The sequence below is a fragment of the Oryx dammah genome, unplaced genomic scaffold, assembly GCF_014754425.2.
Source record: "Oryx dammah isolate SB20612 unplaced genomic scaffold, SCBI_Odam_1.1 HiC_scaffold_25, whole genome shotgun sequence".
NCBI lineage: Eukaryota > Metazoa > Chordata > Mammalia > Artiodactyla > Bovidae > Oryx > Oryx dammah.
The window spans coordinates 103,350,802-103,363,844 of record NW_024070209.1 but is presented as its reverse complement, the minus strand read 5'-3'; the positions used below and the strand labels follow the sequence as shown (position 1 = coordinate 103,363,844).

The 13,043-nt window shown below is 61.6% G+C and overlaps 2 protein-coding genes across 13 annotated transcripts in view; both read left to right on the top strand.

The window, feature by feature from the left end:
* VAV2 (vav guanine nucleotide exchange factor 2) overlaps positions 1–13,043 on the top strand; it is a 171,752-nt gene that overhangs the window by 141,742 nt on the left and 16,967 nt on the right. For 6 of the 12 annotated variants that reach the window (XM_040225563.1, XM_040225561.1, XM_040225564.1 and 3 more), the window contains 10 exons: positions 27–126; positions 1,020–1,115; positions 1,928–1,996; positions 3,290–3,376; positions 5,939–6,024; positions 6,756–6,888; positions 8,128–8,142; positions 8,905–9,014; positions 10,185–10,286; positions 10,654–10,742. In XM_040225563.1, coding sequence (XP_040081497.1) covers positions 27–126; positions 1,020–1,115; positions 1,928–1,996; positions 3,290–3,376; positions 5,939–6,024; positions 6,756–6,888; positions 8,128–8,142; positions 8,905–9,014; positions 10,185–10,286; positions 10,654–10,742 — 887 coding nt within the window. The remainder of the gene's footprint in view (positions 1–26; positions 127–1,019; positions 1,116–1,927; positions 1,997–3,289; positions 3,377–5,938; positions 6,025–6,755; positions 6,889–8,127; positions 8,143–8,904; positions 9,015–10,184; positions 10,287–10,653; positions 10,743–13,043) is intronic. The other 6 variants (XM_040225568.1, XM_040225567.1, XM_040225571.1 and 3 more) reach the window with 1 other exon arrangement.
* LOC120852206 (loricrin-like) lies at positions 6,943–7,968 on the top strand. Its single transcript, XM_040225631.1, has 2 exons — positions 6,943–7,482; positions 7,542–7,968. Exons 1-2 carry the CDS (start codon positions 7,290–7,292, stop codon positions 7,739–7,741), a joined length of 393 nt encoding a protein of 130 aa, XP_040081565.1. The 5' UTR covers positions 6,943–7,289; the 3' UTR covers positions 7,742–7,968.

Here is a 13,043-nt window from a genome sequence, read left to right as displayed (position 1 = left end):
TCTCTGTGTGTGTGCCTACCACCCAGGCTCCTGATTTACGGGGAGTACTGCAGCCACATGGAGCATGCCCAGAACACACTGAACCAGCTCCTGGCCAGCAAGGAGGACTTCAGACAGAAAGTCGAGGTACTGGGGGTTTCCCGCCTGGGCCCGCCCATCCCTGGCCTCTTGCCCGTTTCCTAGAAAGGTGGGGACGGGGCAGTGATGTGGCATGTTTATAGATGCTTTTGGCCGATGAGTATCTTTCCTTTGCCTTTTGTTGGGGGTTGAGAGTGAGCAGGGGAGGTCACCGTCCCAGGCCTGGGCCAGCCTGGGTCCCCTGGGTGCAGCTGTGGCAGGGAGGGCCCCAGGACCAGATCTGGCTTAGCGGAGGGCTACAACTGACCCCTGACCCTGGTCTGTTTGGACCCTGAGGGGCCCCCAGGTGATGGATGTTTGCTGGGAGCCACGGAGTCTCCCAGCCCTGCGAGTCTCACCCCTTTGAGCCCCCGACCTGAGCTCCTCTCCAGGCTCCTGCCACCTCTGGGCAGCAGGCAGTTCACAGAGACGGGGCTTCCCGGGTTGTATCTGGCTGCTCGGATGGTTTCCAGGGTGAATCCTGGTGGCACGTCCCCTTTCTCCCACAGTGTTGGGAGGTGACATGCCCTTTGGAGAGGCCGGCTGCCCCTGTGTATCCAGGCAGCCCCTGGGAGCCCTCATTCCTGGGGTGGTCCCCCTTAGTGTGAACTAGCTCCCCTGAGCATCTCGGGTAGACCCCAGGCCAGGGGCCGCTCAGGATCCACCTCCAGGTGGCCACTGCAGACTCCTGAGGCTGTGAGGGGCGGCAGGCCCCTTGCCCTCTGCACACACCGGGTGTGGGGAGGGTGTCTGGGAGCCTGACCAGAGACGCACTGGACACCCGGGCTGTAGTTCAGGGCTTGGGTCTGCCCTCCTCCCCAGGCTGGGAGATGGGGGTGCTGGGGTCTGGCATCCCTGAGCAAGGATGCTCTGAATCCATTTGCTGCTCCCCCGACACCCAGGAATGCACCCTGAAGGTCCAAGACGGGAAGTTCAAGCTGCAGGACCTGCTGGTGGTCCCCATGCAGAGGGTACTCAAATACCACCTGCTCCTCAAGGTGAGATGGGCCGGGGTGGGTCAGGGCCCACAGAGCCCAGGGTGTGCAGTGGGGCCCACAGACGGGCCAGACTGACAGACGAACAAGCGCAGGAAAACCGCCCATGCCTACTGCCCAGAAGCTGTAACAGGGGCTTCCCTGGGGGTCAGTGATTAAGACTGTTCACTCCCAGTGCAGGGGGTCCGGGGGTTTGATCCCTGGTCGGGGAACTAAGAGCCCACATGCCGAGAGGAGCAAGCCCAAAAAAAAAAAAAAAAAAAACTGTGAAATAAGTATCAGGAGCTATGCAATAATTTATATGTATTACGAGTATTTGTCAGTTAATACACCGGGAACATTACGATTCGGATCAGTAAGAGAAAATAAAACGGGAGACAGAAAAGCATCCTCAGGCCAGAAATAAGAGCTCCGGGGGCTGGACTCTTAACCCAGTCCGTGACCTTCCTGTAGTCGTGAGAACAGGAAGCCCTTCAGGACAGACAGGCTGCTGGGGGGACGGCAGTCTCCGCGAGGTGCGGGCGAGGCTCCTCAGTGAGTCCGCAGGTCCCCTTTCTGCTCAGCTCCTGGCTTTGTGCTGTTTTAACGTCCCTGTCTTTACCCATGAGAGTTGGGGACAGCTCACCTCAAAGCCATGTGTCCCCTGGGGGTGGACTTGCCATCGGTCTGGAGTTGAGCAATCAGACCAGGGCCTGGGGGGAGGGTGCGCGGGGGCCTTGTCCAGGGGCAGGGGGCTGGCTCCCTGTGCACACCTGGCGCTAGGTGGGGGGCAGGCCCAGCCCTGGGTGGTGACCCGGTGCCCTCCGCCCCTCCAGGAACTTCTGAGCCATTCCACCGACCGGCCGGAGAGGCAGCAGCTCAAAGAAGCGCTGGAGGCCATGCAGGTGGGTCTCCGAGGCAGGGGAGAGGCTGGGCAGACAGGGCTTTCCGGGCCGGGCCTGCCGACTTGGACCGGACCTGGGCTAACAAACAACCTGCCCTCTGTGACCGGAGACGTAGATTTTCCTGGGGTGGCAGGAGGCACAGGAGGGGGCAGGATGGTGGATGAGACCCAAGGGCAGAGGGGCCGTGCGTGTGTGTGTAGGGGGGTTCTCTTCTCTTCCCTAGCCTCCCCGCCGGCCCGCGGCGGCTCCCCCGGGGCTCCGCTCCTCCTCTCCTGCCTCTCCGACTATCCACTGCTGCCATCAGCAGAACCCAGGCAGCGGACTGGTTCTGGGCTGCCTGGCCCTGTGGTTCCCTCTGTCCAGCCCTGTGGCAGCCGTTTCTGAAATTCCCCCCCACCCCCAGCCACGCTGCCTCTCCCCTGCCCACTCCGTCCACAGAAGCCGCTGAGCAGCTCCACCCTGAAAGGAGAGCCCGGCTCTGTCCTTCCCCACTCAGAGCCGGCCCATGGCTCCCACCGCCCGCGGTGCCTAGCCCCTGATGCACCCCCTTCTGGGCAGGTTCCCGCGGGGGCTCCGTCCTTTCTCACCTGTGCGTTGGCTTGGGCTGAACTTGGCCCCGGTCACCGGGCTGTGCCATGCCGTGTGCCTTCTCTGTCTTTACAAAGCCGTGTTCCTGGGAGGCTCGGCCCTTCGCTGGCTTCCGCGCCCCGTGGCTGGGTGGTCTGTGTCAAGAGGTCCTCTGAGCGGCCTGTCCTCCTGGAGACGGTTCACTGTCCTGCCTTCAGGTCTCGGAACCTGCCCTGCCGGTGGGCCTCCTCATGAGGACGGGCAAGGGGCACTGGAGGGGAGCCCGAGGCCGACTCTCGCCCCCCACCCACCCACCGCCCGCCCCAGGCTCTGGGTGCCTGTCCGCTCAGCCTGCTGGAGCGCGGCAGGCAGTGTCCCCTGGGGACCGCTGGGAGGCTGCAGCACGTGGACGGCCGGGCCCAGGGCTGCCCTTGCTCCACAAGGAGCAGGCTGGCCCAAGTCTCCTTGGCTGCTCTCTTCCTCTCGTACCGAGAAGGGGGCCAAGTGACGGTAGAAAGGAGCCACTCTGGTCTATGGGGGGGTTTCCTGGCCCACCGATGGGCTGCGCCTTTCCACTCTTACTTGTCAAGTGGGTGACGCTTCTCACGCCGCATCACTTCGAGGCCCAGTCTCCTCTGGAAACAGGATGGTGCTCCGAATGTCCAGCCCTGAGACGGCGCCCAGCACGGGCCTGCTAACCCCCTCCCCACCTCTGTTGTGCCCCAGGACTTGGCCATGTACATAAACGAGGTTAAACGGGACAAGGAGACCCTGAAGAAAATCGGCGAATTTCAGAGCTCTATAGAGAACCTGGTGAGTGAGTGGGCTGCCCAAAGCGTGGAGATAATTGCGATGGTCTCTCTCTCTGCAGATATAGATATAATTTCTAAACATTACTTTCACAGTTTTGACACTGAATAAGCGCAAGGGTGACCGCACACTGCCCGTCGGGGTCGTGGGGGCAGGCGCAGCCATGCCCTGTGCTGCCCGCCGAGAGAGGGGAGCAGCTTCTGGAGCTGAGTCTGACCTTGAACTGCCGGGCTGTGCACCCTGGCTGGCCCGGGTGCCCTGTGGCGAAGGTGGCCGCTGGCTGAGGGGCGGGGCCTGAGGGGAAGGATGCTCATGACTGCCCCGCCCTCCCTGCCTGGCCTGGACCAGGACTCTCTTGGGTCCAAGAGGGGGAAGCGGCTTCCGGGGTGCGGTGGCTCCTCCCGGTCCGGGCCCCCTGGCCACCCCCGTCTGCAGTCCCTGGGAGGGACGGTGGAGAGGATTTAGTCACCCTGTCCGGGAGCTGCCCTGGATTCTCCTCTCCACCTTGGCGTCTCGCAGGGTGATGCCTCGCAGGACCTGATCCCCGGGTCCATCAGAGGCTCAGCTTCGGGCGCTAGGTGAAGCACGCTGTCCTGCAGGGAGGGGAGACGGGCCATCCCAGCAAGCAGGCCGATGTTCCCCGCCCCCTGCCCCCACTGTGTCCGCAAGCGCCGGCTTCGTGCAGTCTGCAGGACTTTTAGCCGGGGTTTCTCCTCTCGGCACTGCTGACACCTAGAGCCGGCTGCTCGTGGTGGGGGCGTCTGTCCTGTGTGTCAAGGATGGTGGGCTGCACCCCTGGTCTCTGCCCACTCATAGGATGGTGGGCTGCACCTCTGGTCTCTGCCCACTTGATGCCGGTAGCACCCCGTGCTTTGGGGGCCCAAGTGATGACCACCACACACACTCCCAGACGTTGCCAGATGCCCCTGGGTGCAGAATCACCCTGGCCACAAACCACTGGATTGCACACATTTTCACCTCTTGGTGCCTGAACTTACAGGGTCTGAGGGAGTTGCTGTCTAGGGCAGATCCCTGGGCTACCCCACCAGGGTCAGAAGAGCCCAGATGGGACTGCCCGTGCAGACACGGGGTGTGATACACCACGATGTGTCATCCCACAAAGAAAACAGAAGTTGCCAGACAGCGTTATGACTCGACCGATTTTTCTCTCCTGTCAGAGGGCAGAGCAGGTTAAGGGCGACTGTGCCAGGCTGTTGGCGGTGGTGCCAGTGCCTGATGGGGCCTGGCCTGTCCGTCATCCCCTCTGAGTGTCAGTCAGATGTTTTCGATGGATGGACGGGCACTACTTTTGTAATGCAACGACTTTTAAGTTCTCACGTACGAGCAGTTCTTGCTCATTAAATAGCAAAAATTAAACAGCAGGCGAGCAGGTGTGCGGTTTTCTTTGGACCTCGTCCGAGCGGGTGGAACTCGTGCCTGTCTTCCTGCACTTGGGAGGTGAGACCTGAGGTCTCTGCGTCACCGATCAGGGTGCTGGTCCCAGGCTGTGTGACACCGATGCTGCACTTGTTTTTTCTTTGAAAATTTTATCTATTTTTTATTCTTGGCTGTGCGGGCTCTTGGTTTGCTGCACAGGCTTTCTCTGGGTGTGGCGAGCGGGGCTGCTCTCTAGTTCAGGCGCAGGGGTTTCTCTTTGGGGTGGCTTCTCTTGCTTTGGGGCATGGGCCCTGGGGCCTGAGGACTGCAGCAGCTACAATTCCTGGGCTCTAGAGCACAGCCTCAGTAGTTGTGGAGCACGGGCTTAGTTGCTCCGAAGCATGTGGGGTCTTCCCGGACCAGGGATCGAACCCTTGTCTCCTGCATGAGCAGGTGGACTCTCTACCACTGAGCCACCAGGGAACCCCCCGCGATGCACGCTCAGTCGTGCTCTGGAAGTTTCTGGAAGCTTCTGGAAAACAGAAAACTCTGAAAGAAGATCCTGAAAGCCTCCATCATAACTCTGGGCGAGCTGGCCCCAGAGCACTTTGCAACATCCCCTCTATCTGTCGGCGTAGACGGGCGCAGGGTAACCTGTCCAAAGTGGTCTCTTGTGAATCAAAGCAGAGCAAGAGGTACAAACCTGGCGGAAAACGAAACTGAAATCCCTGCAAACCAGAGAGGATTTTGACTCGGAGGCTCTTCCTGTGGCAAATGAGCCACAGCAGGACCCCCGCGCCCCACCCGCCCTCCGTCTGATAAGCGCTGTTTGTTCTCTTTTTGATTCGGTTTCTCCGGGTCGGGCGTCTGGCTTTCCCCATTAAGTTTCCACTCGGGCTCCATACAACAGCGGCCTGTTAACATGAGCCCCCCATCAATCGCCCTTTGTTGCGCAGAGCTGGGGGGAGTCCAGAGTGGGGCACTTGGGCCCGGTTCCTCCCCAACCTCCCCTCCCCTCCCCGCTCCGTCCTCAGCAGCAGCCGGGAACCGCAGGGCTGGTCTCCCACGGCCCCTGCCTTCGGTTTCCGTGGGAAGCGGCCACCCCGGGCAGGTGCCCACCTGCGTTTCTCTCCATGTAGGGAACGCGCTCTGGCTCCCGGGCTCACGGCCTTTTCCTTTCTTTCCCAGCAAGTGAAACTGGAGGAATTCGGGAGACCGAAGATCGACGGGGAGCTGAAGGTCCGGTCCATAGTGAACCACACCAAGCAAGACAGGTGAGCGGAGTGGGCCCCGGGCCGGCACACCCCGAGTCAGACGCCCCGCCCCAGGGGCACCCCACGCCCTCGCAGGTCTGGAAACAGCTTTTCCTGTGAATTCAGCTTGCAGGTCTGGAAACAGCTTTTCCTGTGAATTCAGCTTTGGGTTGCTCCATTCTAATTGCTTCCTTCCTTCTCTGAGAGCGACAGCCAGTGGCTGCCCTGCCCGTGGCTGGCACTGCACAGGGCTGAGGGCCAGCTGGAGGCTCCTAGGGGTGGCTGTGTGAGTTCTCTGCGGTCAGGTGTGGTGGGCGGGACACAGGAAAGCCCCCGGTGAGCTGGTGCGCCCCTAGTGCGTTCAGCCTTCCGCTCACACCTGCCATGTCCCAGGCCTGGGACCGTGGCTGGGGTCACAGCAGATATGAGCCCTGCCCCCTCAGGGCTCCCAGTCCAGTGGGCAATGTACATGTCAGTGGGAGTGACCGTCGGAGGCCAGTGCTACGAGGAAGGCCAGCTCGAGGGGCAGAGGAGCCCTTAAGCACCTCGGGCCTCCGGGGCAGGAGCCTAGGTGGGCTTCCTGGAGGAGGTGTATCTGGGCCTGGCTGAGGGGTCAGAGTTAGCCAGGGGGTTGGGCTCAGGCTCGGGGAGGGAGCAGCCCTCCCACCGCCCACCCAGGTGTCCGTAGCTGTCATGTGGCCTCAGAGCTCAGCTGGCCGAGCTGACGGGTCCCGGGCCATGCTGCCGGACAGGTACCTGTTCCTGTTTGACAAGGTGGTTATCGTCTGCAAGAGGAGGGGCTACAGCTACGAGCTGAAGGAGATCATAGAGCTGCTCTTCCACAAGATGACCGATGACCCCATGAACAACAAGGACGTCAAGAAGGTGGGCCCCGCTGGGGCTGGGCCCGGGGCAGGCGCTGGCCCCACTGAGGGAGCTGTCGTGGGGTGGCTGGACAAAGGGTGGTTGGTGGGCGGGCCGGCCTCTAGCCGCTCTGTCAGGCCCAGCACCTCCCTGGCCTCTCGTCTGAGTCTTTTCCTGGGGTTGGGGCAGGGCCCCCAAATCCACATCCCAGCTCCCCAGTGAGGACGCTGAGTGGGGGCCCTGCCTGAGGCCTCTGGTAGAGTCCAGCCTTAGACATTGGCGGCCTGGCTCCAGCCCCTGTACCCATGCAGCAAGAGACACTGCTGCCCCTCCCTAGCCCTCCCACTTTGGACGAAAGCTCTGGATGGGTCTTCCTGTGGCTTGTCAGACTCTGATGTCCAGAGAGGGGCCTGTGGGCTGGTATGGGAAGGGCCATGACTGATGAAGGCGGGGCCATGACTGCTGGGGGAGGGGCCATGACTGCTGGGGGAGGGGCCATGACTGAGGAAGGAGGGGCCATGACTGATGAAGGCGGGGCCATGACTGATGAGGGAGGGGCCATGAGGGATGAAGGCGGGGCCATGACTGATGAAGGCGGGGCCATGACTGATGAGGGCGGGGCCATGAGGGATGAAGGTGGGGCCATGACGGGGGCGGGGCCATGACTGAGGAAGGAGGGGCCATGACCCCTGGGGGAGGGGCCATGACTGATGAAGGCGGGACCATGACCCCTGGGGGAGGGGCCATGACAGATGAAGGCGGGGCCATGACTGATGAAGGCGGGGCCATGACAGATGAGGGAGGGGCCATGAGGGATGAGGGAGGGGCCATGACTGGTGAAGGCGGGGCCATGAGGGATGAAGGCGGGCCATGACCAGTGAAGGCAGGGCCATGGTTGAGGGAGAGGGGCTGTGACTGCTGGGGACGGGGCCATGACTCCTGTCTGGGCTGCTTTGCCGAAGCTTCTGCTGAGCACCTAGCAGGTGCAGCTCTGGGCTGGGTGGGGGGTGCAGGGAACCAAAGTGCTGAAGAGCCTGGACTCTCAAGCTTACAGGTAGAAAGCAGTAGCTCCTCCCAGGTTCAGGGCTGAGGATGCAGCCCGTCACCTTCCTCTCTGGGAGGAGGGCCTTGCCCTGGCTGCCCCGTCCCGGGGCACTTGGTGTGGGCTGTGTCCTGAGCTGTGGTCACCGACGCGGGGCTGGGCCAGGCTCCTCGATGACCTCACCTGCCCTTTTCCTTTCCTTTCCTCATGCTGCCTAGTCTCATGGGAAGATGGTAAGCCCCCGGCGCCCTGCTGCTCATCGCCCTCGTGCCTCTGGGCCTGGTGCTGACAGTTCTTCCCTGAGCCAGGAGTGGGGCCTGGGGGCGCCAGGGGTGGGGTCTGAGGGCTCCGGGTGGGTCTGGGGGCTCTGGGTGGGCCTGAGCCAGGCAAGCTCATGGCATTCTCCTCGGCCTCGCCTTGGCCTCCGGCTTATGAGATGCCGCGTGTTGGTGATCAGAGATCTGTCTGCAGTTGAGGAGGTGAACGGACGCCCTCCCGCCCCCCCACAATCCGACCCCTGGAGGTTGAGGACGGGGTGCTTTCAGAGCTGGGGGGTTTTGTCTCCTCTCTGCCATCTTCTCTTTCTTCTTTCCGTCATGTCCTCTTTTCATCTCCCCCTCTAGCTTTTCTGACACAAACGGGCTCATATTTTCCAAACGCTTCTTCCTGGCTCCCTCAGGAGGCCCCGAGTGCTGGGCCGGCCCGGTGGTGGCCGAGGGCTGGGCGGGCTGGGCGGGCTTTGCTCCCATGACCCATGGCTGCCTCTGCCGTTTTTAGTTTGTTTTTTGTTGTTCTACTTCAGACCAGTGAGTTTTTCTGGCATCACATTTAGGGAGTGGAAGTGGGTGGGCCGCCATCCTGGAGGGGCCCCGGGACATCTCGTTAGAGGGCACGTACACGTAAGCGTGTGCGTCCAGACGCGTGTATGTGTGCACCCAGCGCGAGTGTGCGTGCGTGCCCGCGCCTGGTTCAGGCGTGCTCCCGTCTCCCCACAGTGGTCCTACGGCTTCTATCTCATTCACCTGCAAGGCAAGCAAGGCTTCCAGTTTTTCTGCAAGACAGAGGACATGAAGAGGAAGTGGATGGAGCAGTTTGAAATGGCCATGTGAGTGTGCCACGGCAGGGTGTACGGGAGGCCAGCCCCACGTGGGCTTCTCAGACGAGAGGTCCTTCAAGTGACCGGAGGCTCAGCCTGTCTCCGTCGCCCTGGGTGAAGCCAGTCCCCTGATCCTTAATCTACCAGCAGCCAGAGGGCCCGTCCCCCGGAGCCGAGCCTCCCACACCTGTCTGGCTGGGCAGCGAGTGGCCAGGAACGGCCGTGATGCCGGAAGGACTCATGGTGACCTGGGTCCTTGGGGCCTTCCAGGCTGCGGATGGTCACCTTTGAGGAAAGCCCCAGAACTGTCTGTCTGTGAAATCCAGGAGGAGCCCCAGTTGTCCCACAGAGAAAGCTGGTCACGGGAGTCCCCAACCACATCAGACCTTGAGCCCTGGGGGGCTGGGCCTGGGGCCTCCGGGCAGATGCACTCGCCTCCCCTCCTGGTGGAAGGGCGATGCTGGTTCTGGGGTTATTGGGAGGCTCAAACAGGGGGCATGTCAGAGGAGGTGGCAGCCAGGCGGTGAGCCCCGCGGCTTCCAGGGGCTGTAATTTTCTACCCATATTCTATGGTGAAAAACTTCAAGTATTTATCCAAAAACATCGTGGTAAATGCCCTGGCTCCTGCGTCCACACCTTGAGCTGCTCTCTGTCACATGGTGTCCCCCTGCCCCCTCTCTGCCCTGTCCTGGAGCCCCCTGCTCCCCTTCCCCCTCCCCACCCCGTCCTGGAGCCCCCTGCCCCGCCCCCCACCCTGTCCTGCAGCGTCTGCTGGTGCACTCGCTCTGGTGAATCGCAGACATGGGTGCAGCCCCAACGACATTTGAGGGGACCCACTGTGAGCTCGCGATTCATTTATATTTTTCCATCTCGGGCTCACACTCAGGGACATCCTTAGCGCGTTTGCTGAGTTGTGACTAGGGGTTGCCCCGGCCCACACCCAAGCCCTGTCCAGAGACAGCCCTTCACTGTCACCCTCAGAAACTTCTCGAAAGCCTCCGCTTGGACCCCTACTCTCCCTGGGGCATCAGGGTCCCCGGGTCGGCCTGGGAGTTCTGGCAGCACCCGGCTCTGCATCCTGGCCCCCTGACCCCTGGCTGCGTCCTGAGCCTGGCTGATTCCGGGGCTCCCGCATCAGTGGGGCTCAGGGAACCTGGCGCTCGCTATCCCTCCCGCTAGGTCAAACATCAAGCCCGACAAGGCCAACGCCAACCACCACAGCTTCCAGATGTACACGTTTGACAAGACCACCAACTGCAAAGCCTGCCGCATGTTCCTCAGGTAAGGGCCCTGCCTTGCCCACTCCCGGCCCCCGAGGGCGCCTGGGGCTGCCCCGTCCTGCATTCTCAGAGCCCAGCGCCCCTAGGCCAGCACTGCACTGGGCCCCAAAGAGCCAGGGCAGTGGCCCGTCTATGTGGGCCCGGCCGGCCCTCGGTGCTTAGGATCCAGCGGGGAGGGGAGGCGGTTGTCCCAGGGGGCCCATCACAGGAGCTGCAGAGCCAGGCCGATCGTCCAAGGGGAGGGCCGGCACCAGGCTGTGCGTTCAGGAGGGGGTCCTGGGGGCTCTGGGGCTGGGCTGGCTGTTTGCGGGGAGTGGAAGGCCAGGCGGGCCGGGGCTCACCTCGCCCCCCGCCCTCCCCTGGCACAGGGGTACTTTCTACCAGGGCTACCTCTGCACCAAGTGTGGCGTCGGGGCACACAAAGAGTGTCTGGAAGTGACCCCTCCCTGCAAGATCAGTGAGTACCGACTCCACCCCGCCTGTGGGGCGCGAGCCCCGGGGGCCGGCCCATCCCTCACAGCCACCCCTCTTCTCCTTTCCTGCGGTGGCGGCCCCACAAGACAGGGACCGAATGAGCAAACCGAGGCTCAGGGTCGGGGCATCTGCCCCTGGGCACACAGACCCAGCCTGAGAGCGGGCGGGGGCGCCACGGCCAAGCCCTCCTCTTAACCGCCCTCTCGCTGGCTTTTCTCTGCCTCTTCAATGCCTTCAATGCCTTCTGCCTTTTCTCTGCCGCACAGCAGTTAAGACCCTAGACCCCTACCCGGCCCAAGGCACAGAACGTCCTTGGCAGTTCGTGGAGATTTCCCTTCACAGAGGAACACCTCGGCCCCTGGTTCCCCTGCATGCCCAGCATTTATTACACAAGGCTCCCCTTGGCCCCGAGCCCATTTGTCAGATGGGAAGGCTGAGGCTCCTCTGAACCATCTTGGTTTGGGGGATGAGCTGGGGGAGTGCCCAGCCTAGAGCTGCTGGACGGCAGCTGGAAGCCTCAGACGGCTCCGAAAGACTGCAGCCGCCGCGGTCAGGGCTGGCTGCCCGTGGGATCCAGGCACGGGCCTGTGCTGAGCATCAGCACCGCTCACCGTGCTTCACGTGGGCTCAGCCGGCCCCACGGCGGCGTGAGACAGGGCAGCTACGCTGCCCTCCACGCCTGGGGGACCTGTGCTCAGAGAGGCCTGACACGCTCCAGGTAGATGGGAGGACTTGCCAGGCCTGCTGATCACTCGAGATACCAGCACCCAGAGCAGGCGAGTTTCTGTCAGCTCACTTACTGCGGCTGCTGGCCCAGTGCCCTGACCCAGGAGGAGAGTCCGACAGGTCAGCCTGGACCCCCTCGTCCCAGCTGAGCCCGCTGCCGCCCATTCCGGCCCAGTGGAGGTCCAGCTGGAGGAAGCCGCCGGCCCCCCTGGCCCCAGAGAAGGAGGCTTTTCATCTTTGCCTGTGGATTTGCCTGTGGATACCGCCCTCTGGTGGCCGCGTGTCCTTCATGTCAAGAGACCGGACGGTTCATTTCTTTTGACTTTTTTTTTTTTATTCTGGTCTTGAAAGTAATGTATTTGTCAGAAATAATAGAGGCAAAAAAAAGAAAGAAAGAATAGAGGCGCAAAAAAAGAGAAGAAATGGAATAAAGAAGAAAATAATTATCTCTTATGAACATATCAAGAAGTAATCAAAGGTGGTATTTGGCATATTCCCTGACTAGTTTTCTAAGTTTTAAATAATCTTTCTGTTTCTCCTTGCCCTCTGATTGTTAAATACCCACTTTCCATACAAAATGAGGAGGAAAGTAAAGGAGATAAAAGCAACTTGTGATCACACCAGGCAAAAACAGCCGCTGATGGCCGTCACATGCCTTCTTCCTTGTTTTGCAGTCCCCCGGTCCGATCCTTTTTAGGTTTGTGTGTTTTTCATATGTACAGCTGGGGACTTCCCTGGTGGCACTACTGTGAAGAATCCGCCTGCCAGTGCAGGAGATGTCAGAGACACGGGTTTTGATCCCTGGGTTGAGAGGATCCCCTGGAGGAGGAGGAGAAGGCAGCCCACTCCAGTATTCTTGCCTGGAAAACCCCATGGACAGAGGAGCCTGGCGGGCTAGTCCATGGGGCTGCACAGAGTCGGATACGACCAAAGTGACTTAGCACACGCACGTACAGCTGAGGCCTCACCAGAGAGGCCATGGTGTGTCTTTCGCAAGCTGACATTGTCAGCATCCTCTCCGTGACTCTGAGAGCCCCTGGTGGGCACCAGGCTTTGTTTTAAGAGGTCGTGGTCCCTCCAAGGGCGGGTGCATGACCCCCTCTCTTCTCTGCCCTGCCGCAGCCCCTCCTGGCTTTTTCTCCTCTGCACAGTCCAAGCTGCTTCCTTTCCTCCCACGAGCTTATCATTCCTCTCTGGGCCAGGCAGGTTTACCTTCTGCTGCCCCCGGGGCCAGGATGTCCCAGGGAGATGCTGGCCCCTCCCAGGGCACCTCTCCCCAGGAAGCCTCCCCTGGGGGCACCCGCTGCCTGGCTGCCCGGTGCCTGATGCCCCTAACCTCTGCTCTTCGGGGTGGGATTCCTGCATCTGCCCAAGGCAGGCTGCGATTGTGAGTGTGAGGTGGTGTTGAAGGCCCTTCAGCCACACGTCAGCCGCTGTGGCGCTTGCTTTGTCCAGCGGTGGAGTTGGCTGCCTGGCTGGTCGGATGGCTGGGACCCAGCCCCGTGCTGTGTCCTCCCCTAGGGTCACCCCAGGGCAGGCGGAAAGAATCTCTAGAATG